The following is a 24,648-nucleotide window of genomic DNA, read 5'->3' as shown; positions in this document are numbered from 1 at the left end:
TAAAATAGCTTGAGGGCATTGCTATTATTCTCGGAGAAGGTAAATCATGGCGGCTTACAACATAACTCTTTTTGAAAACAAGACCCCAAATGAACTAATTAATTAAATATAAGCATAGACTATTGGAGTTGGGCAGAACCCTGTCGATCAAGCAGTTCTAGCCTCTTATTGCACTGACAGATGGGGAAGCTAAAGGGGAGAAGATTACATGAGCCTCACCCAGTCAGTGGTAGAGTTAGGACTGCAGCCAGATTAGGCTGCAAGTCTGATCACTTCTCCAAGGCTAATTTTTATTTTTTGTTGTAAATATTTAATGTCTACAACTTGATGAGTTTGGTGATAAGTATATGTCCATGAAACTGTCACTACAATCTATGCCATAAACATATTCATCACCTTCAAAAGTTTCCTCCTGCTTTCTTTCTTTACTATTATTATTGTTGTTGTTGTTATTCTTGTGTGTGATAAGAACACTTAAGATCTACCCTCTTAGCAAATTTTTTTAAAGTTTTATTTATTTATGTATTTATGTGCTTATTTTTGGCTGTGTTGGGTCTTCGTTGCTGCGCGCGGGCTTTCTCCAGTTTCAGTGAGCGGGGGCTACTCTTTGTTGCGGTGCGTGGGCTTCTCACTGCAGTGGCCTCTCGTTGCGGAGCATGGGCTCTAGGCACGCGGCTCAGCAGTTGTGGCTCGTGGGCTCAGTAGTTGTGGTGAACAGGCCCAGCTGTTCCGAGGCATGTGGGATCTTCCCGGACCAGGGCTCGAACCCATGTCCCCTGCATTGGCAGGCGGATTCCCAACCACTGCGCCACTGGGGAAGCCCTCTCTTAGCAAATTTTTAAGTATGTAATACAGTATTGTTAACTACAGGCAACACGCTGTCCTCTATCTGTAAATCTCTAGAATTTATTCACCTTGCATAACTGAAACTGTACCTTTCGATTTATCTTCAGATAACATTAATTACAGAAGTTACATAGTTCAGCTTCATAAAAAGATACATTATATGTAACTTCAGTCTTAAAGTACTACAGGGGCTTCCCTGGTGGCGCAGTGGTTGAGAATCTGCCTGCCAGTGCAGGGGACATGGGCTCGAGCCCTGGTCTGGGAAGATCCCACATGCCGTGGAGCAACTGGGCCCGTGAGCCACAATTACTGAGCCTGCGCGTCTGGAGCCTGTGCTCCGCAACAAGAGAGGCCGCGATAGTGAGAGGCCCGCGCACCGCGATGAAGAGTGGCCCCCACTTGCCGCAACTGGAGAAAGCCCTCGCACAGAAACGAAGACCCAACACAGCCAAAAATAAATTAAAAAAAAAATAAAAATAAAATACTACAGTTAATACTATGTTTTTCATGACTTTCAATTCTGTTGAATTTTGAGATCTTTTAGGGAGTGAGCTCACGTTGTTCTCACTGAACTCTGAGAAGAGTTTTCATTGTCAGAAAAAGGGCTCCACCCTCCCCTTTGCTGGCTATGATAAACAGCCCTGCCAAAGCTGCTCGGGTGGTTACACTGTATTGGGAGTTCTCCTCCAAAGTGAAACTTGGCTGGGGAAACTCCACTCCTCCTTTCACTCCTAAGAGTCTATATTTGGAAAACCAGTTTACCCTGCTCTGGTTCTTTCTGCGTTTATTTTTTGACAATTTCTTCCCTTAACCATCCCTGGCTTAATTCTAAGCTTAAAAATATAGCATGCACATGAATGATTAGTGATTAGACTTCTGAAAGTGAGTATATATGTATATTTATAGATATTTATATAGTTAGAGATTATTAATCTCTTTGCCTCTGATTGACTTTTTGCTTTTTTAACTTTCTTAATTTACATTTACTCTGTTGATTGCAACTGCTAAATAATTTCACTCAGTCCTGCATTTTGAGGTGCTACCTCTCAGGATCGTGAGAATTAAATGACATACCTATAAGTGAAGCCATTTCATAGTGCCTAGAATATAGTCACAATTCAATAAATGGTAGGTATTATATGCTAACACATCATCATCACCAACATGCCACTTTATTCCCTCCGCAGTTCATTTCCATTCATAGTGTGTCAACTCCTGTGATGTCTGCACAAATAGCACTCAAACCATTATGTCTTGAATTATCTACCTTTTACCTATAGATTTGATTAAATTTCATATATACAGTGTTTGCTTTTTTAAATTTATTATTATACTTACTATTGAGGACACCAGTATTTTTCAAAATGTGGTCCTTAAGTCACTGCATTCGAATCACCTGAAGTAGAAAAACTAGGGGTGGTTCCCAGATATCTGTATTTTAGGCAAGTACACAGAAGATTGTTTTGCACACCAACATTTGGGAACCTGTGTTAGTCTACTTTCAATCCCTACCATTTTATCAGTGCCCTCACTCTGCCAGTGATTTTTAAGATGGTAAAAGAGATTTATCTTACGACATCCTTAAAGTAACCCATATTTGCAGAGTATAATTCTCTAGAACCTATTGATCAGAATAAATATACATACAATAACTATTATACAACTACTATTATTATTATTATTATAAAAGTTTAAATCTCCAGGGGAAATACAGAAGGACCAAGTACAAAGTGATAGATAATGAATGAATGATAATACAATAGATTCAAGCCTCCTCACGTTTAGGTACCTTAGGTATTTGAAGAGATAAGAGAGTGAATGCATGTACTTCCCTAAATTGTGAACTCCAAGTAATATAGTTATAGGGGAACTGGCTATTTATTTCCCAGCTTTAATTAGAAGACTGAGTTTGACAATGCACTGTTGTATATGTTGCAAATCCTTTTGAGAATTACATAGACTCTACTTCCTAGAAAAAAGTCAATAAAAATGTGGAAGATAACCAGAATTCATCTTTGTGATAGGACAGACGAGTTTTCTTGGATGACTTCTGGAAATCAGAATTGATAATACAAAGCCATACTGTGTATTTCAAAAACATAGCCACTACATGAATATAAGTATCTTCCAAGTTGTAGATGAGACTATTGTGCTAGATGGTAATGTACAAGGCATATGCACAAAGCAAATGGCATGCTTTAAAACAAGTGCTGAATCTCTTGCAAGATGAAATATTATTATTATTATTTTTATTTTTAAATTTACTTATTTTTGTTATTTATTTATTTTTGGCTGTGTTGGGTCTTCGTTTCTGTGCGAGGGCTTTCTCTAGTTGTGGCAAGCGGGGGCCACTCTTCATCGCGGTGCGCGGGCCTCTCACTATCGCGGCCTCTCTTGTTGCGGAGCACAGGCTCCAGACGCGCAGGCTCAGTAGTTGTGGCTCACGGGCCTAGTTGCTCCGCGGCACGTGGGATCTTCCCAGACCAGGGCTCGAACCCGTGTCCCCTGCATTGGCAGGCAGATTCTCAACCACTGCGCCACCAGGGAAGCCCCGAAATATTAGTATTATTGATATAGGCCAAGTACCTTTATCACCAAGGTGCCTGTTTATCTCTTTGTTGCCTGTAGTAAAGCGGTATTAGGCATTTAGAAGTGAAGACCAGTGAGGCATTTTACTAAAACTATAATTGTAAAGCTAATTAGAGATTGCAAATTAAGTGGGAATAGCGTGCACAGTGATGTAAGAACGCCATGGAATCATAGAAATTTACATTTGGAAGGGACCTAGATAATTCCCAGTCCAACCTCCCACCCAGATCATTATATTCTGCTTTAAGTACGTGAATACAGGGGAAATTCTATGTGTTTATCTAGTAAATATTTATATCACGTTCCAGAGACTCTCGTTAAAATAGATAATTGGTTCAAAATACCTTCTCTCATATTTTTTGCCTCCTTGTATTTACTTTCCTAGATGTCAGACCTGGATTCCTGCCCCCAACCTTTGTATTTTCTTTTCTGTGTTGTCACTGAAACATTGGTTCAGAGATATTTATTTGTTCTGTTAGTACCCACAGACTTCCCAATCACTAATCCAAATTCTTCTGCTGGCTACAAAATAGCCTTTATTCAGCGTGTATTCCAACCATGATAGAATTATAAGAATGAAATGGCCTAGAGAAGAAGCCATACTCTTCTAGACATGTGATTTTTACTCATGACAAGGGAATAATAACTAACAGGGAGATCTTCAGCCAATTTCCCTCCTCTGCCATGTACCATCCCACTAGCAAGGTGATGGACTATTGAGAAATGGTCTTTGGAGCTGGCTACCACACTGCAGGCTGCACCTGTCTACTCACCCTGAAAATCTGGAACTGTCTAGATATTTAGTAACGAGAACAGAGATAGAACTGTGACTACTACTTCTTCCCATTTTTGGAAACAATTCTAAACTTTATCAAGGCATAAGACCGATGACGCTTTTTTTAGGTTATCCAAGACCGAAGGAAGGAAGAAGCCCCTTATAACACCTGCCATAAATATCTTAGAACCACCATTTCTATAAGATGCTAACCACTCTTTTTCATTTCAGTGGGGCAGATATAAAGGCGCCGCAGGAGCCTGATGGCTCAGCGAACATGTTACGGCAGGATGATGGAAGAGCGCTCCACTGTTGTTCTTTCCTGTCCCTTCAGAAATTAAATAATGGATTTCTGACCTCCTGGGTTACAAAAGCGTTGTCTCATCAACAACAAGTTAAAACACTTATCATATTCCAATTGAGAAAATGAAGAATCATTTTTATACTAAGGACGTTTGTATTCCAAGATGGATTTTGCCAAAATAAAAAAGTTATTATGTATAATGTTATACATTATTATAACAACCCTTTCTAAACTCTTACTGTTGAATGGGACCTTATACCTACTTAAGTTACATAGTTCTGTGTTTGGTTGTTCAATAAAATGAATGAGCACCTGAATGTCCAAAAAAAACCCTTCCTTTTATAAATGCCATTTCTATTTACTTATTCCAGATTTACATTTTTATCAATAGAATGGGTGGTTTACCTTTTGCCATTGGAGTACATTATGGTGGTCACTACGGAAGGCTGGTAGTGTAGACCTAGGGGAATAAAAAGGTTTGGGTCAATGTGGGTGAATATAGTGATTAGTTGCTGTGCAGAGGGGACATAAACTTCATTGTCAAAGTTGTTTGTAATTGTATTTAAATTCTGGCTGTAGGATATAATTGAGCAAGAAAATAAAGAGTTGAAAGAAAGGAATGAGAGGTTTTTCTACCCCTATGACCTCTCTTTCCCACCACTTCCCTCACTTGAGACATCTCCAGCAAATTCGTAAGTTTTAGAAGCCTGCCTAAAGCTTTTTGCTAAGTAGACAAGAACCTTCCTGGGATGTCAGCCGACCTGGTGGATCTACCACTACTCTGCTCCAACCCTTCCTCTCTCTCATTTCAACAGGCTAGCCACACTCTGAATACGTGCAATATCTGAAGCTCACCTCTGACCAGCCCTTCACTAGGATGTCATCCTGGAAGATTTTGCCAACGCCCCGAGCAGCCCTGTGAGCACTTACTATATGAATAACTCTTTACTACCTACAAAAAGTAGCAAAAGAGAAGGAAGAACTGGCCTTTCCTCTAAGATGCTTTCGACAGTTGAAAATCTAAAACACACAATCCTGGGAATTCTCTGGCAGTCCAGTGGTTAGGACTTGGGGCTTTCACTGCCAGGGCCCCGGGTTCGGTCCCTGGTTGGGGAACTAAGATCCCACAAGCCATGCGGCAAGGCAAAAAATAAAATAAATAAAAAAATAAAATAAAACACACAATCGTGACATAGCTTAAGGAGAATTGCATAGTAGCATGCCAACAAAGGCAAACTGTCGTGTACTATTGATGTGATAAGAGGACATAGCAAAAAATTGGAAATAATAAAATATCTATAATAGTTTGTTAAATAAGTCATGGCATGTCCATATAATAGAACACTATGCAACCATAAAAATTATGACAAAGACAAGTAACTATTGACATGGAAATATATCCATGCCATATGAAGTGAAAAATTAGATTTCCAAGAAGTATGCATTGCACACTAAAATCTCTGTTCAAGAAATAATATTTATATTCATGGGAAATAAGCACAATAAAATATAAACAGTGGTTATTTCTAGGTGTGGGTTTGTGCATGACCTTTATTTTTCATCTTTATGTTTTTCTTTATGTTTGGAATTTCTTTGCAATTTGTATATATATTATAAAATGGAAAATGAATAAAGTTACTCTAAAAAAGTTATAGTGAGGGAATGAATGACAGATGGCTTCCCAGATGAAGAAATCATGTTGCACTAAGACCTACAGTGGTTTTTGAAAGAGTTGGTGGCTGTGGATTGGAAGAAAGAAGAGTGGGAAATTGTTTAGATGGGAAGACCATCATGAGATGAGGAAGAAAAGTACTAGCTGACTGTAAGGAAATGAAAGTTGAGTGTTTGGACTGAAGCAGAGAGAACAAGGGACACCCTTGGAGCTTCACTCCTCCAAGCTTCTGCACTTGCTTTTCCCACTACCTGAAAAGCCTTCTTCCGCTGACGAAGTCATTTTTCAAGCTTGAGTAACTTGAGTAACTCTTGATCCAGCTTGAGTAACTCTTCCTCTTTGAAGTTTCCTTTTTGACTCAGGCTTTGGTTTTTGCTCCCACTGTGCCCCATCCATGCCTGTACTATTGCACAGAATGCACTGTATTGCACTGATTAATTTTTAATTTGTTTAAACCATTTCCATTAAATAGCAAGCTCCATGAGGTACGTAAGGGGCTTATTTTTCTTGAACACAGCCTTGTCATACAATAGCTGTACAAGACATATGTGTGCAGGATTGACTTGAATTGAACTGAATTGAATTGAAACAGTTTTGGAGAAGGATGAGTTAACAGAGAGCCTTAAAAGTAAGGCTGAAGAGTTGGGTGTGATGTAATTCTAATATAGAGGTTTTAAGCCTATATCTCTTTGGTACATAAGGATGCTTCTAGCAGATGGATAAAAAGAAAGCATTACTGTTCTTCCAACCATGTTCACCAGAAGTTAGAGTTGGCAGTTCTGGGAAGTCTGTTGATGGACAATGGCCATTTAATAATCCACCAAAGGGCAGAATCATTTTATGTAGTACAGGTTGTAGATTCCTGATAAAGACAGAACAATGGGTGGATGACCAATGTTAAAGTATTTTCAACAAGTTTCTTTGATCTCATATAACTCCAGTCTTATGCCCAGAAGCCTCAATGACAATATATGTAGCACTTTTACAATGTTGTCACAGTAATTGTCTTATTTTTCCTGATATGTGTTTTACTCATTTTTTAGATCATAATGCAAAGAGAATTATACCTTAATGTTGACCTAATGAACAAGATGTTTTTAAAATGGTAGATATGGTTCAATCAGACCAAGTATTATCTAGTGCTTTATCTAATTTTTAGATTACTTGGTCAAACAGTTGTCTTAAGAAAAAATATTTCAGATTCTTTATCCTCCACTATGCCACCCTTGATATCTGATCATCCTGACCTGCCTTTAACAAGAATCCAGGAAGCCAGAGAGCAGCGAGAGTCTGGTGCCTTGCTGTGATATAGAAACTGTCTGGGTCCTGGAACCAAGATGGCAGAGTAGAAGGATGTGCTCTCACTCCCTCTTGCGAGAACACCAGAATCACAACTAGCTGCTGGACAATCATCGACAGGAAGACACTGGAACTCACCAAAAAAGACACCCCACATCCAAAGACAAAGGAGAAGCCACAATGAGATGGTAGGAGGGGCACAATCACAGTAAAATCAAATCCCATAACTGCTGGGTGGGTGACTCACAGACTGGAGAACACTTATACCACAGAAGTCCACCCACTGGAGTGAAGGTTCTGAGCCCCATGTCAGGTTCCCAACCTGGGGGTCCAGCAACAGGAGGAGGAATTCCTAGAGAATCAGACTTTGAAGGCAAGCGGGATTTGATTGCAGGACTTCGACAGGACTGGGGGAAACAGAGACTCCATTCTTGGAGGGCACACACAAAGTAGTGTGCGCATCAGGACCCAGGGGAAGGAGCAGTGACCCCAGGGGAGACTGAACCAGACCTACCTGCTAGTGTTGGAGGGTCTCCTGCAGAGGCGGGCGGTGGCTGTGGCTCACCATAGGGACAAGGACACTGGCAGCAGAAGTTCTGGGAAGTACTCCTCTGGCCCTCCCAGAGTCTGCCATTAGCCCCACCAAAGACCCCAGGTAGGCTCCATTATTGGCTTGCCTCAGGCCAAACAACCAACAGGGAGGGAACCCAGCCCCACCCATCAACAGTTAAGTGGATTAAAGTTTTACTGAGTTCTGCCCACCAGAGCAACACCCAGCTCTACCCACCACCAGTCCCTCCCATCAGGAACCTTGCATAAGACTCTTAGATAGCCTCATCCACCAGAGGGCAGACAGCAGAAGCAAGAAGAACTACAATCCTGCAGCCTGTGGAACAAAAACCACATTCACAGAAAGACAGACAAGATGAAAAGGCAGAGGGCTATGTACCACATGAAGGAACAAGATAAAACCCCAGAAAAACAACTAAATGAAGTGGAGATAGGCAACCTTCCAGAAAAAGAATTCAGAATAATGATAGTGAAGATGATCCAGGACCTCAGAAAAAGAATGGAGGCAAAGATCGAGAAAATGCAAGAAATGTTTAACAAGGACCTAGAAGAATTAAAGAACAAACAAACAGAGATGAACAATACAATAACTGAAATGAAAACTACACTAGAAGGAATCAATAGCAGAATAACTGAGGCAGAAGAACAGATAAGTGACCTGGAAGATAGAATGGTGGAATTCACTGCTGAGGAACAGAACAAAGAAAAAAGAATGAAAAGAAATGAAGACAGCCTAAGAGACCTCTGGGACAACATTAAATGCAACAACATTCGTATTATAGGGGTCCCAGAAGGAGAAGAGAGAGAGAAAGGACGCAAGAAAATATCTGAAGACATTATAGTCGAAAACTTCCCTCACATGGGAAAGGAAATAGCCACCCAAGTCCAGGAAGCGCAGAGAGTCCCATACAGGATAAACCCAAGGAGAAGCACGCCAAGACACATAGCAATCGAACTGACAAAAATTAAAGACAAAGAAAAATTATTGAAAGCAGCAAGGGAAAAACAACAAATAACATACAAGGGAACTCCCATAAGGTTAACAGCTGATTTCTCAGCAGAAACTTTACAAGCCAGAAGGGAGTGGCATGATATACTTAAAGTGATGAAAGGGAAGAACCTACAACCAAGATTACTCTATCCGGCAAGAATCTCATTCAGATTCAATGGAGAAATCAAAAGCTTTACAGACAAGCAAAAGCTAAGAGAATTCAGCACCACCAAACCAGCTCTACAACAAATGCTAAAGGAACTTCTCTAAGTGGGAAACACAAGAGAATAAAAGGACCTACAAAAATAAACCCAAAACAATTAAGAAAATGGTCATAGGAACATACATATCAATAATTACCTTAAACGTGAAAGGATTAAATGCTCCAACCAAAGGACACAGGCTTGTTGAATGGATACAAAAACAAGACCCATCTATATGCTGTCTACAAGAGACCCACTTCAGACCTAGGGACACATACAGACTGAAAGTGAGGGGATGGAAAAAGATATTCCATGCAAAAGGAAATCAAAAGAAAGCTGGAGTAGCAATACTCATATCAGATAAAATAGACTTTAAAATAAAGAAAGTTACAAGAGACAAGGAAGGACACTACATAATGATCAAGGGATCAATCCAAGAAGATATAACAATTATAAATATATATGCACCCAACATAGGAGCACCTCAATACATAAGGCAACTGCTAACAGCTATAAAAGAGGAAATCGACAGTAACACAATAATAGTGGGGGACTTTAACACCTCACTTACACCAATGGACAGGTCATTCAAAATGAAAATAAATAAGGAAACGGAAGCTTTAAGTGATACAACAGACCAGATAGACTTAATTGATATTTATAGGACATTCCATCCAAAAACAGCAGACTACACTTTCTTCTCAAGTGCACATGGAACATTCTCCAGGATAGATCACATCTTGGGTCACAAATCAAGCCACAGTAAATTTAAGAAAATTGAAATCATATCAAGCATCTTTTTCTGACCACAATGGTATGAGGTTAGAAATGAATTACAGGGAAAAAAATGTAAAAAACACAAACACATGGAGGCTAAACAATACGTTACTAAATAACCAAGAGATCACTGAAGAAATCAAAGAGGAAATCAAAAAATACCTAGAGACAAATGACAATGAAAACACGATGATCCAAAACCTATGGAATGCAGCAAAAGCGGTTCTAAGAGGGAAGTTTATAGCTATACAAGCCTACCTCAAGAAACAAGAAAAATCTCAAATAAACAATCTAACATTACACCTAAAGGAACTAGAGAAAGAAGAACAAACAAAACCCAAAGTTAGCAGAAGGAAAGTAATCATAAAGATCAGAGTGGAAATAAATGAAATAGAAACAAAGAAAACAATAGCAAAGATCAATAAAACTAAAAGCTGGTTCTTTGAGAAGATAAACAAAATTGTTAAACCATTAGCCAGACTCATCAAGAAAAAGAGGGAGAGGACTCATATTAATAAAATCAGAAATGAAAAAGGAGAAGTTACAACAGACACCGCAGGAATACAAAGCATCCTAAGAGACTACTACAAGCAACTATGCCAATAAAATGGACAACCTGGAAGAAATGGACAAATTCTTAGAAAGGTATAACCTTCCAAGACTGAAGCAGGAAGAAACAGAAAATATGAACAGACCAATCACAAGTAATGAAATTGAAACTGTGATTAAAACTCTTCCAGCAAACAAAAGTCCAGGACCAGATGTCTTCACAGGTGAATTCTATCAAACATTTAGAGAAGAGCTAACACCCATCCTTCTCAAACTCTTCCAAAAAACTGCAGAGGAAGGAACACTCCCAAACTCATTCTATGAGGCCACCATCACCCTGATACCAAAACCAGACAAAGATTTCACAGAAAAAGAAAACTACAGGCCAATATCACTGATGAACATAGATGCAAAAATCCTCAACAAAATACTAGCACACAGAATCCAACAACACATTAAAAGGATCATACACCATGATCAAGTGGGATTTATACCAGGGATGCAAGGATTCTTCAATATACGCAAATCAATCAATGTGATACACCATATTAACAAATTGAAGGAGAAAAACCATATGATCATCTCAATAGATGCAGAAAAAGCTTTCGACAAAATTCAACACCCATTTATGATAAAAACTCTCCAGAAAGTGGGCATAGAGGGAACCTACCTCAACATAATAAAGGCCATATATGACAAACCCACAGCAAACATCACTCTCAATGGTGAAAAACTGAAAGCATTTCCTCTAAGATCGGGAACAAGACAAGGATGTCCACTCTCACCTCTATTATTCAACATAGTTTTGGAAGTCCTAGCCATGGCAATCAGAGAAGAAAAAGAAATAAAAGGAATACAAATTGGAAAAGAAGAAGTAAAACTGTCACTGTTTGCAGATGACATGATACTATACATAGAGAATCCTAAAGATGCCACCAGAAAACTACTAGAGCTCATCAATGAATTTGGTAAAGTTGCAGGATACAAAATAAATGCACAGAAATCTCCTGCATTCCTATACACTAATGATGAAAAATCTGAAAGAGAAATTAAGAGAACACTCCCATTTACCACTGCAACAAAAACAATAAAATACCTAGGAATAAACCTACCTAGGGAGACAAAAGACCTGTATGCAGAAAACTGTAAGACACTGATGAAAGAAATCAAAGATGATACCAACAGATGGAGAGATAGACCATGTTCTTGTATTGGAAGAATCAATATTGTGAAAATGACTATACCACCCAAAGCAATCTACAGATTCAATGCAATCCCTATCAAATTACCAATGGCATTTTTTACGGAACTAGAACAAAAAATCTTAAAATTTGTATGGAGGCACAAAAGACCCCGAATAGCCAAAGCAGTCTTGAGGGAAAGAAACGGAGCTGGAGGAATCAGACTCCCTGACTTCAGACTATACTACAAAGCTACAGTAATCAATAATATTTTACTGGCACATGGGGCTTCCCTGATGGCGCGGTGGTTGAGAATCTGCCTGCCAATGCAGGGGACACGGGTTCGAGCCCTGGTCTGGGAAGATCCCACATGCCGTGGAGCAACTAGGCCCGTGAACCACAATTACTGAGCCTGCGCGTTTGGAGCCTGTGCGTCTGGAGCCTGTGCTCCGCAACAAGAGAGGCCGCGATAGTGAGAGGCCTGCGCACCACGATGAAGAGTGGGCCCTGCTTGCCACAACTAGAGAATGCCCTTGCACAGAAACGAAGACCCAACTCAGCCATAAATAAATAAATAAATAAATAAAATTTAAAGAAAAAAAAAGAAAAAAAAATATTTTACTGGCACAAAAACAGAAACATAGATCAACGGAACAAGATAGAAAGCCCAGGGACAAACCCACGCACCTATGGTCAACTAATCTATGACAAAGGAGGCAAGGATATACAATGGAGAGAAGACAGTCTCTTCAATAAGTGGTGCTGGGAAAACTGGACAGCTACATGTAAAAGAATGAAATTAGAACACTCCCTAACACCATACACAAAAATAAACTCAAAATGGATTCAAGACCTAAATGTAAGACCGGACACTATAAAACTCTTAGACGAAAACACAGGAAGAACACTCTTTGACATAAATCACAGCAAGATCTTTTTTGATCCACCTCCTAGAGTAATGGAAATAAAAACAAAAATAAACAAATAGGACCTAATGAAACTTCAAAGCTTTTGCACAGCAAAGGAAACCACAAACAAGACGAAAAGACAACCCTCAGAATGGAAGAAAATATTTGCAAACGTATCAACGGACAAAGTATTAATCTCCAAAATATATAAACAGCTCATGCAGCTCAATATTATAAAAACAAACAACCCAGTCCAAAAATGGGCAGAAGACCTAAATAGACATTTCTCCCAAGATGACATACAGATAGCCAAGAAGCACATGAAAAGCTGCTCAACATCACTAATCATTAGAGTAATGCAAATCAAAACTACAATGAGGTATCACCTCACACCAGTTAGAATGGGCATCATCAGAAAATCTACAAACAACAAATGCTAGAGAGGGTGTGGAGAAAAGGGAACCCTCTTGCACTGTTGGTGGGAATGTAAATTGATACAGCCACTATGGAGAACAGTATGGAGGTTCCTTAAAAAACTAAAAATAGAATTACCATATGATCCAGCAATCCCACTAGTGGGCATATACCCAGAGAAAACCATAATTCAAAAAGACACATGCACCCCAATGTTCACTGCAGCACTATTTACAATAGCCAGGACATGGAAGCAACCTAAATGCCCATTGACAGACGAATGGATGAAGAAGATGTGGTACATATATACAGTGGAATATTACTCAGCCATAAAAAGGAACGAAATTGGGTCATTTGTAGAGACGTGGATGGATCTAGAGACTGTCATACAGAGTGAAGTAAGTCAGAAAGAGAAAAACAAATATCGTATATTAACGCATATATGTGGAACCTAGAAAAATGGTACAGATGAACCGGTTTGCAGGGCAGAAATTGAGACACAGATGTAGAGAACAAACATATGGACACCAAGGGGGGAAAGCGGCGGGGGGGTGGGGGTGGTGGTGTGATGAATTGGGAGATTGGAATTGACACATATACACTGATGTGTATAAAATTGATGACTAATAAGAACCTGCTGTATAAAAAAATAAAATTAAATTAAAAAATTTAAAAAAAAGAAAAAATATTTCATTTAAGATTATAATATCATTTAATTTGATTCAAGAGAAAATAGTTCTACCTGTAATCCCTCCCAAAGGGATGGTTTGTTCAAACTGAACTATTTTTATATACAATTACCAACGTTGATAAAGTTCAAAGTTAACTCAGTCTCTTTCCTTTAATTCTGCGTCTTTAATTCCTTTGGTGCTTTGTTGCACTAGGAGAAAAATGTACTCGTTTAATTATTCTACATACAAGTGAGTTTTCATGCTGTTCATCTACTTTCCACACACTCATTTTCCACCAGAGGTACACAGTTCGCTGACACTGTGAGCCATCCAATAACCAATGACAACTGCGTGAGTTCTACAAAAATGTCTCCAAAATTCCTCTTCAGGGTAAAAGTAATGCAACTGTTTCTTTTTATAAATTTATTTTTTTATATTTATTTTTGGCTGCGTTGGGTCTTCATTGCTGCACGCGGGCTTTCTCTAGTTGCGGCAAGCAGGGGCTACTCTTCGTTGCAGCACGCAGGCTTCTCATTGCAGTGGCTTCTCCTGTTGCAGAGCACGGGCTCTAGGCGCACAGGCTTCAGTAGTTGTGGCACGTGGGCTCAGTAGTGGTGGCTTGCAGGCTCTAGAGCTCAGGCTCAGTAATTGTGGCTCACGGGCCTAGATGCTCTGCGGCATGTGGGATCTTCCCAGACCAGGGCTCGAACCCGTGTCCCTTGCATTGGCAGGCGGATTCTTAACCACTGGGCCACCATGGAAGCCCCAATGCAACTGTTCCTTGAACATTGTATCTGTTCTTAGGAACCATGACCTAGATATCAACAAAATGGGAAGGTTTTTTCTCAGCGAAGGCAGATTTGCTGTGATGGATTCCTACTCAACATTCAGTTTCAAGATGTGAAGCAAATTACTGTTTATTTGGTATCTTTCCTCTAAGTAGTTAAAACACATTTAATTGTGCTCTTTCTATATTCTGAGATTATTTTGTGTTCACTTTAAAAGAAAGGGAAATATAACTAAACCCCTCCATCAGTGAAGTCCAGCAATGATTTGTGCTATGAGCAGAACATTTCTTGGCAAAGCCTCACATTATTACCTGCTCCAAGAAAGAATGAAGCAGAGGAATATATATCAATATTTATTGGCACGAATTTTTAAGTAATAAGTAAATAAGCAAACAAACAAATAAATTTTGTTTTGAATTTCTCTGCTAAAGGATAATGATAAGCTAAAGCAGGAACTTGGTCTCTTTGGCATCTTCATAACCATTTTACCTATTACAAGCCCCTTTCAATAATGGCACAGACATTAATGGACATTGAGTATCTATTATGCGCAAGTATACTGCCCCCTATTGTTTACTTACTGCCTTTCCTCTGGGGCTTTCAAGGCAGCTAATCCTCACTCCATCCCTGTAAATCCCTTCTCTTGCCAGATGGAGAAGCTGAGGCTACAGATTGAGCCATAGGATTTTAAAGGCAAAAATATGGTGCCTATTGGGAATTTTTGCTCCCTGCTCTGGAAATGAATGCATTTAATCCTGTTAGATTGTTTAGTTTCTTGGGAAGGAAATGATGAAGAGGAAAAAATCCTAGGCCATCCTGAAAACAGAATGATGAGGCTGCTTATCTTCTCCACTCAGTGTGCATTTGTCCCAAGGCAGCTGCTAATTTGGGGTAATTGAGACAGAAGAGGTCACAACCGGGGTGAAGCATGGAGATGAGAGTCCAGAACATAGCTTTAGTTTTTGCAAAAGGGAAAAGTATTTCAAATAATCAGGCTGAGTCCTCCTCAGAGCCTCAAATCCCTGTCACATCAGAACAATACCAAACAGGGAGGAGTGGAGGTGGTTTTATTAGAATCTACTTCTGGCAAGTGATTGAATATGTTAATGCATAACCATGACAGCTGATACAGTGAAGCAGTATATGTCTAATGCCTGCTTTGGAGGGTGTCTCACCAGAATTCAGTTAATCCTATGATGCCTGCTTGACAGCAATTTGACACAGAGTTTAAAAGAAAGAGAGAGAGAGAGACTATAAAATGCCCAGTTATGGAAGATAGAAAACAAACCCTGGTGGATTCATGGAAGGAACTCTTCTGAGATCCTCATGTTAATTTTTAAAATTAATACTTTTAAATACTTCTATGGAGATATAATTGGCACACAATAGATATAGATATAGATATGATGTACAACTTGATAAGTTTCAACATATTATATACCGGTGAAACCATTACCACAATCAAGATAATAAACACATCCATCATTCTCATGTCCCTTCATGGCCCCTGGATATACGATTTTCTCTCTCTTGGATAAATGCTTAGCAGTGGAATGGATGGGTCATATGATATGTGTACATTTAACTTTTTAAGAAACCGCTAAACTGTTTTCCAAAGTGATTTTTCTCCTTTTACATTCCCACCAGCAGTGTAGAGAGTTCCAGTTGTTCCACATCTTCACCTGCATTTAGTATGGTCGGCCTTTTTAATTTTAGCAGTTCTGACAAGTGTGTAGTGGTATCTCATTGTAGTTTTGAAGCACAACCCAAATGATCAGTGACGCTGAGCATCTTTTCATGTGCGCGTTCGTCATTTATATATCTTACTTACTGGATTGTCCGAGCGAGTCTTGTGTCCACTTTTTAATTGCGTTGTTTTCTTATTATTGAGTTTTGAGAGTTCTTTATATATCCTGGGTATATGTTCTTTATATATTTTGGGTACAAGTCCTTTTTTGAAGAAATTCACAAACTGATTCTAACATTCATATGGAAATGCAACATCTCCAGATTAGCCAAACAACTTTGAGAAAGAACAAAGCTGGAAGATCAGCCAATCAGCACTACCTGATTTCAAGACATTATAAAGCTATGTAATCAAGACAGTGTGGTCACAGTGTAAAAATAGACAAATAGACCAACAGAACAGAATTCAGAGGCCAGAAATAGACCCATACATATATACAACCAGCTTTTGACAAAGGTGCAAAGGCAATCCAATGGAACAACTGGATATGCATATGCAAAAGTATTAATTTAATTTCAATCCATATCTTGAACCACATACCAAAGTAACCTCAAAATAGATCATAGACCTAAACATAAACATAAAACCAACACTGGCTACATATCGTGGGCCCAATGCAAAATGAAAATGCGGGTCCCCTTGTTCAGAAATTACTGAGAATTTCAAAATGCTAATAGCAGAGCATTAAACCAAGCATGGGGCCCTTCTATGCGCAGGACCCTGTGTGACTGAATAAGTTGCAGGACTGTGAAACCAACCCTACCTAAAAATTATAAAACTTCCAGAAGAAAACATAGGAGAAAACCTTTGTTACCTTGGGTTATGCAAAGATTTCTTAGATAGATACAATACCAAAAGCATGATCCCTAAAAGAACAAATTGATTAACTGAACATCATCAAAATTAAAAACTTCTGCTCTCAAAAGATTGAGTGAATGAAAAGACAAGCCACAAACGGGGAGGAACTATTTACCAAAAATAATAATAAATGTTAACATTTTTTGCACACCTTATATGCCAGACACTGTTCTAAAAACTTTATATAAGTTTGCATATTTATTATAAATACCTTATGAAGTAGATAGTTTTACCTTCATTTCATATATAAAGGCACAAGAATTTAAGAATCCAGCTTAATGATATAAAACTAGTAAATCAAGGAGCCAAAACTGGAGCCAAGGCTGATTTTGAGCCCATGTTCTTGATGTCTCTTAAAGTAAAAACAAATGACACCTCTGTCTTCTCATTTTCTGTCCTTAATCTGTCTGAGGAGAGCTTTTAAAAAAATCACCTACATCTTATTTCAACAGACTACCTTTCAAAACTCCTGAAGTTGGCATTTTTGATGGCCACAACTGCCCAGCTATGTTCAGTATATAAAGTCCTCTTCCTATAAGCCTTTTCCAAGACCGGGCAAACCAAGAGGTTATCAGCGTTTCCGGGACCGGTATCAGCAGTCCAAGGGTAGCACGAGTAAGTCTGTAATGCTTAGTACCAGATAAAGCAGCCTTGAGTTTGAATTGCCTCATTGCCCAATTTACTCTTTTGGAGCAAGGGACATTCCTGCAGCAGAGTACATAGTGGTTTCTCATGCCCGGAAAGAATGCATGTGCCTTGTTCAGTGACCACTTACATTCAGAGAGGGACCAAGGCATGGGAACGCTCATGTTTATCTGTGTGCCTGAGCCCACCCACTGTTTCACTGCAGGCCATGGAGAAAGAAGTATCAAGTCCTAAAAAGGCATTTGGGCTGAATAGCACAATATGCTTGGATACCCTTGCTTCATGTAAACACAGGGCGATTGTGAATTCTAAGAGCCTGGGTGTTGCAGTTCAGGGAGGGTCTGATTAGCATCTAGAAAGCATCCCCAGAAAGGGCTGCAGACCCCTTTGTCCGGAGGAGGGGTATACACATGACTCTGGTCACCAGGACTCCCTAGCGATTCTCCTATGAATATTTCACCCCCGTTTCCCATTGAGGTATATTTTGGGAGTCTCTAGCACTTTCGTGGCAAAGGGCTTTTGGCTAGCCTGCCTTACTTTTACAAGCGCGAGGGAAGCAGTTTGAAGTAAAAGGAAGAGTCGTGGGAAACTGAATTTCTTTTTCTACACGGCAGAAATAATGTCGCCTGTAAGGTTTTTCCAAAAGCTGGCAAGTGCTGAGTAACCTCTTGTTTTGAACTATCAGTGCCTGGAGTCTTTTGTGACTTCAGCTTTGACGTCATATAAGTGACTGTGTCTAAAAATCAAAAACATAACGCTGTGTAGCTCCTAGGACTCTCGTTTCCTGGGCCAAAAAGCACAGGATGTATACCTTCTTTCCACTGTATCGCGTTTTATGTAGAACTTTGATTTTTTTTTAATATCTTCCTGCCTTCCCACCTTCACAAAGAGGGATACAATAACTGATTCTACCTCCTCTGCTGGCAGGATTTGGAGATCACATTTTTCCTGGGTGTTCTTGATCATGTGGCCAGAGTACATTCCTTTAACTTACCCCCCAGCGTCCCACAGTCAGAAGGACTGAGTCACACACAGAGCAACCCCCAAAAAACTTGAAACTTTGGTATCTGGCACTGCCCACACCCAGGGCATGGCTCTCTGAGGTGTCACCAAGTCCAGAAAGATGGATACGACTGTCCCTTTGTGTCACCTATTTCAAACTTAAATTTTAATTTTAAGCAACCTAGGACATGTAAAGTTCTGAAGTGTGAGTGTGCCCTGGGCATATTAGCATACTTACATTTTGCCAAACAGAGAATAATCTTAGGTTTTAAATTTTGGAGCAGTTTTTAAACTCTAGGAAGGAGGGGAAAAAAATCAATGGAACAAAACATCTGTACATATATCCTGTTATTATTATCACCTATGCTGATGTGATCGGCTCCAGGGGAACAGCTTACACCCAGCAGGGCTCCCTTGCCCAGCTTTCTATCTAAATTGACAATATTCACTCTGTATTTATATCAATTTAAGCCTGTATAAAACTATGCCTGTATTTAGAAGAGAGCCTTCTTTTGGGTTTTCTAATTCTGCGTTTCTTGATAAGTGTGTATGTAGACCGTCTAGGTATGCTCATGAGTAAATGAGACTGTCACTCGCTTTCAAACAATTATCAGAGGCCTTAACGCATAAGGATTAGGGGAGAGGAGGGTTGTTGCATCTACCTGTGAAACCAGAATTAAAAGGTCACTCCTCACTTCATCAGGAAAAAGGAATGTGCTCTGGGGAAATAGCAATGCAATAGTCATAAAGTACCCACGTGGTTAAACAAAATTCCTGCCTGATTCAGGTATTTCAGTTCTGGGAAGGAAGGGAGGGTTTCCTTACAGAGGGTAGACAAGAAAAAATGAGGTCCATATCTCTTTCTTTCAATTATCTATAAAAATGAAGGCATCAATCCATATTCTGTACATAAATTAAGAAAATTCTTGAGTTAATTCATCTCCTAGCTTGTCTAAAGGTGGGAGGTTTGCAGGGTAAAGGCACACAAAATTCATGTCCCCACTGACAGAGAGTTTTTATGCTCATTTCTTATCTGAAGGGCTCAAGTTTTTCTTGCAGAGTACACACAAGGCCCTATCAAAGTTCATTGTGCAATTTTGTTTTGAGCCATTGAAGGACAGCTTTCCCACTAGAAATCTAACACAGAAACGTCTTTAATTAGCAGACTTTTCTGCAGGGTGGGGCCCAAGCAGGACTCCAGGGACTGGAAGTGTGAATTTTAATGCTTCGTTGCAAAAGGAGGAGATTCTGGACACTCTCAGTATCTTATTTAAAGCGGGGTACGTGAAGCAGGGCATTAATGGCCTACATTAAGTTACAGGTATGAATTTTACATAAAACAGATTAATATTATATGTCATGGTGAAATTTTAAATACTCCGTGCCCATGCATTTTTAATATTTACGTGCTCTAATTTAATGCTGAAGGCAATTGCATTTCTTGAGCCCACTTTTGCATCTAGATGGGTAAAAGAAAAACCCTACGACGTTTTGGTTTTACTTATACGTCCCTTCACCAAAAATCTGCATTTGGCCTTCTTTTTCTCTTTTTTTTTTCCCCCCCTAAGCTTTAACGTTTTAAAAACAGGAACAGAAAGCCGCCGCATTCCATTCCATCATTATGGTTTCGGCAATTGTGAAAAGGCGAATAAAGAAATGGAGGGGGAAAATAGAGAAGAACGAACGTGCCTTCTTGAACAGCGTCCTTCTTAAGGCGCTGGAATCCCAGGGATGGAGTGACGGGTGGCGGAGGGTCCCTGGGTGCCGCGCTGTTCGGAGTGACAGGAGAGCCTCGAGCAGGGCCCAGCGCTCCCTCAGCCGCCTAAGCCGGGGGGAGAGTGAATTCCAGCCGCACATTCCCGCAGTTCTTCGCAGGAACTTCTCCCTCTCTTTTCCCCTCCCTAAGGCACACACCAGCCTGGCCCGACTCCCACCCAGCTCTCTTTTCTCAGAGCCCCCACCCACGGCGTTGACGGAATGGAGTGCCCTTCCCATTGGCCCGAGCGCCATTCCCTGAGGTGGCACCGTCCGCCTGATTGGCTGGCCACTCCCGAACCCCGCCCACCCCTCCACTCGGGTTGCCCAGCTCCCGCCCCCCAGCATCTCCCGGAGCCCCAGCCCCCGTCGCCTCCCTCCGCGCACCCGCTCGCGAGCCCAGCCCGGCTCTGCTCCCTCGCCCGGCGACACGGCCAACGCGCTGGCCCCGCCCCCGGGGCGCGCGGCTTATAAATACAGCTGCGCGGCGGTCCGTGCGAGAGCGTAGCGGAGGCGCGGTTGTGAGTCGGTGCCCGGAGCGGGGAAACCTCGGGCTCGGGGGAGCGCAGCGGCGGGGGTCGGGTTGGAGGTCCGAAGGGAGTGACTAGGGAACCCGGTGGGCTGCTTTCCTTCCGGTGCTTTTGATTTTTCTTGTCTTTTGGTCTCGGCCAAGTGTCGCCCATTGAGCAGAAATCCCCTCGCAAAACCCGGAGCGACCCTCCCGTCAATTGTTGGGCGCGGAATCGCCGGGAGCTTCGCGGTGCCCCGAGCGCGGACCAAGCGCGCGGGGCGCGAAGGCAAGGGGAGCGGAGCCGGTCGCGGGCGGGGGCCTGGAGCTTGCCTGCCTCCCTCGCTCGCCCCACCGGGTCCGCTCGCGCAGGGCGCGCGCGATGAAGGCGGTGAGCCCGGTGCGCCCCTCGGGCCGTAAGGCGCCGTCGGGCTGCGGCGGCGGGGAGCTGGCGCTGCGCTGCCTGGCCGAGCACGGCCACAGCCTGGGCGGGTCGGCGGCCGCGGCGGCCGCGGCGGCGGCAGCGCGCTGCAAGGCGGCCGAGGCGGCGGCCGACGAGCCGGCGCTCTGCCTGCAGTGCGATATGAACGACTGCTACAGCCGCCTGCGGAGACTGGTGCCCACCATCCCGCCCAACAAGAAAGTGAGCAAAGTGGAGATCCTGCAGCACGTTATCGACTACATCCTGGACCTGCAGCTGGCGCTGGAGACGCACCCGGCTCTGCTGAGGCAGCCGCCGCCGCCGGCGCCGCCGCACCACCCGGCCGGGACCTGTCCGGCAGCGCCGCCGCGGACCCCGCTCACGGCGCTCAACACCGACCCGGTGAGAGGCCGGCTGCCGGCCCGGGGCGGACCCCGTCGGAGTCCAGGAGGGCGGTGGCGGGGTGGTGGGACGCGGGCGCTCCCTTTTCCTCGGGGCAGGGGCGAGAGTGACAATTGCACCCTCCCGCTCCTCCGGCGCCGGGGGCCGCCAGCGGCGGGCTGGGTGCAGCGAGCGCAGGCCGGGTGAACGCGCGGGGCGGGACTAGGATTGTGCGCACCGTGGCCTGTCAGGACCAGCCTGTGCCCGGGGAAAGGGGCGTCCCCAGGGCTGTAAGCCGGGGTGGGGGCGTCGGCGGGCCAGCCTGGGTTCCGAGAACGAATCGAGGAAGACCGTGGCGAGTGTGTTGTTCGCGCCTGCTCACCTTTCCTTTGGTGTTCGTTGCTGTTCCAGGCCGGCGCGGTGAACAAGCAGGGCGACAGCATTCTGTGCCGCTGAGCTTAGCTGCCCAGGTGAGCGCGCGTTTCCCTTCTCGTGTGGCCGGTGGCCAGAGACGCCAGTCCCCGGCGCCTTCCGGTGCCAGCCACAGCGGCGTTCTTTGCCTCCAGCATTTCTGAGGGCAAATTCCCAAGGAGGTGGACACCCCTTCTCTTTCCCTGCCACCCGGTTAGTAAGTGAAGCCGTACTTAGCTTCAGCAACTGGGGATTCACTCTAAATGGAGACGGATCAGCTCACGCTCCCGCCACCCCCCGTGCCGCCCCCAGCGACCGGCGGGCTCTGACTGTCCTCTCCCCGCCGAGGGAGGGTACCCTCGTGGGCGTGGTGCCCAATGGCCCCGCCGCGCACTCTGACACCCACGAAAGAGGACGCAGGCAGGGCCCGGGAGTGGATCCCCTCTACGGGCTTCCCGGGGGCCCGCAGCTGCCTGCTCGGCGCCTGGCCGGGCGGCGAACTGCGAGTGTAGTCTGACCCGGTGGTTTGTTTTGGGTTGTTGATCAAGCATGTCTTGAGTTTGGTCGGTGGCGCCAGTTAGTCTGCAGCGGGAAGGTTCACACACCCCCTCTATTCATTCCTCTTCCACAGGTGTGCGGCCGCCTGAGCCCGAGCCAGGAGCGCAAGAAAGGGAGGGGGAAGAGCAGAAGTTAGAGAAAAAGCTACCGGAGGAAAGGAAAAAAACATCAGCAAATCCTAGAAACGTTTCACTCGTCATTCCAAGAGAGAGAGGGAAGAAAAATAAAACTTTCATCCTTTTTTTTTTTGCACGTTCATAAACATTCTACATACGTATTCTGTTTTGTTTCGTTTATAACCGCTGTAAATTGTACATTTCTGTGTTTTTTGGAGGTGCAGTTAAACTTTTTAAGCTTAAGTGTGACAGGACTGATAAAAGATAAAGAGCAAATCCGACTTTTAGAAACCTACTTTGTGACCAAGGAGCTCAATTTTTGTTTTGAAGCTTTACTAATATACCAGAGCATTGTAGATATTTTTTTTTACATCTATTGTTTAAAATAGATGATTATAAGGGGGCAGGGAACTTTCTATTCCCTGCAGGAATGTTACATATTGTATAGCTAACTGAGTGACATTTCATACCATGTATATATAGAGATGTTCTATAAGTGTGAGAAAGTATATGCTTTAATAGACTACTGTAATTATAAGATATTTTTAATTAAATATTTTTTTGTAAATATTATGTGTGTGTTTTTTTTTAATCTATGGGAATATTTCTTTTGGAAAATTATTTTCCAGCTCAGTTGAAGAGCTCTTGGTATCTTGAATGTCTTTTCTGTTTGGCCTGGCTTTTAATTTGTTTTTGTTTTGCCCAGTGTCCTGTAGACTCGGAAGTAACAGTTATAGCTAGTGGTCCTGCATGACTGCATGAGATGTTTAATCACAAAATAAACTTGTTCTGAGTCCATTCAAATGTGTTTTCTTTAACGTAGATTGAAATCTTTGTATTTGAAGCATACATGTTGATAATATGCTTTATCAGTTTTTAAGTACAGGGTTTGATAGTGTAATATATAAAGAGTAAGTGTTTTTTGTTTTTTAACTGAGGTCAAAATGGATTCTGAATGATTTTGCTTACAGGATGGAGAAATGCTTGGATCCTTACGAGTTTAGGAAATCTGTTTTAATCAAAGTGAAAAAATGCTTATCATTCTTCATTTTACACTAAAACTTAATGTCACTAAGTTTCATGTCTGTACAGACTATTTAAATCATAGAAATGAAAAATGTTCTCTGCTTGCTACCAAAGGACAAACTCTTGGAAATGAACACTTTTCTGCTTTCCTTCCTCCAAAGAATATTAATAGGCAACAGTGGGAGAAAAAAATTTGAAAGGCATAATGGCAAATCCTTCAAGCAGGGGTAAAAGTCGATCTTCAAACATTAAGTAGACCAAAAATTCTGATGACCGCATCTAGATTATTTTTTTATAAAAATGATTTTCACTATAGCTATGTTAGTTAACCGCTAAACTACTGTCCAATCTCTTGTGATGTGCAACTTTTACATGTGAATATTAAAGTAGATTTATCTGTCTTGTACTGTGATTTCTGGTCTCATTTCTTCAAAACCTTACACTTATTTTTAAGACTTTATTTTCTCTTTAAGGAAGGCAGTGTTTTCTAGGTTAGATAGGACTTTCAGGGCTTGTGAGCATTATGCATTTAATGTGATCAGTACCCACCAGTTAGATGGAATTTTTAGAGTGAGAGAGAATTAAGTAGGATTTAATTGGGTGCTTTGTAAATAGTCAACTGTGTGTGTAACGTGGTCTGTTTGATTTTTAAAAGGAAAGGATTTGTTTTAGATTATACAAGA

At 41.9% G+C, this 24,648-nt stretch overlaps 1 protein-coding gene and 1 long non-coding RNA gene across 3 annotated transcripts in view; one reads left to right on the top strand and one right to left on the bottom strand.

Moving 5' to 3' along the window:
- LOC309607659 overlaps positions 1-20,822 on the bottom strand; it is a 57,459-nt gene extending 36,637 nt beyond the window's left edge. The window contains exons 1-2 of the long non-coding RNA XR_014232481.1: positions 20,479-20,822; positions 4,920-4,974 (exon numbers count right to left, since the gene is read on the bottom strand). This is a non-coding gene — a long non-coding RNA (uncharacterized lncRNA). The remainder of the gene's footprint in view (positions 1-4,919; positions 4,975-20,478) is intronic.
- Positions 20,823-20,964: 142 nt separating this feature from the next.
- On the top strand, positions 20,965-24,377 carry ID4 (inhibitor of DNA binding 4). 2 transcript variants are annotated; one of them, XM_082347089.1, is made up of 3 exons: positions 20,969-21,875; positions 22,266-22,324; positions 22,897-24,377. In XM_082347089.1, exons 1-2 carry the CDS (start codon positions 21,435-21,437, stop codon positions 22,308-22,310), a joined length of 486 nt encoding a protein of 161 aa, XP_082203215.1. In that variant the 5' UTR covers positions 20,969-21,434; the 3' UTR covers positions 22,311-22,324; positions 22,897-24,377. The 2 variants fall into 2 exon arrangements, with proteins under 2 accessions (XP_082203214.1, XP_082203215.1); XM_082347088.1 differs by lacking the exon at positions 22,266-22,324 and having other exon boundaries at positions 20,965-21,875.
- The last annotated feature ends 271 nt before the right edge of the window (positions 24,378-24,648 follow it).

The sequence above is a fragment of the Balaenoptera borealis genome, assembly GCF_965194805.1.
Source record: "Balaenoptera borealis genome assembly, chromosome: 12".
NCBI classification, from domain to species: domain Eukaryota; kingdom Metazoa; phylum Chordata; class Mammalia; order Artiodactyla; family Balaenopteridae; genus Balaenoptera; species Balaenoptera borealis.
Note: the sequence above shows the minus strand (reverse complement) of the source record. Positions and strands in the feature narration are given on the sequence as shown.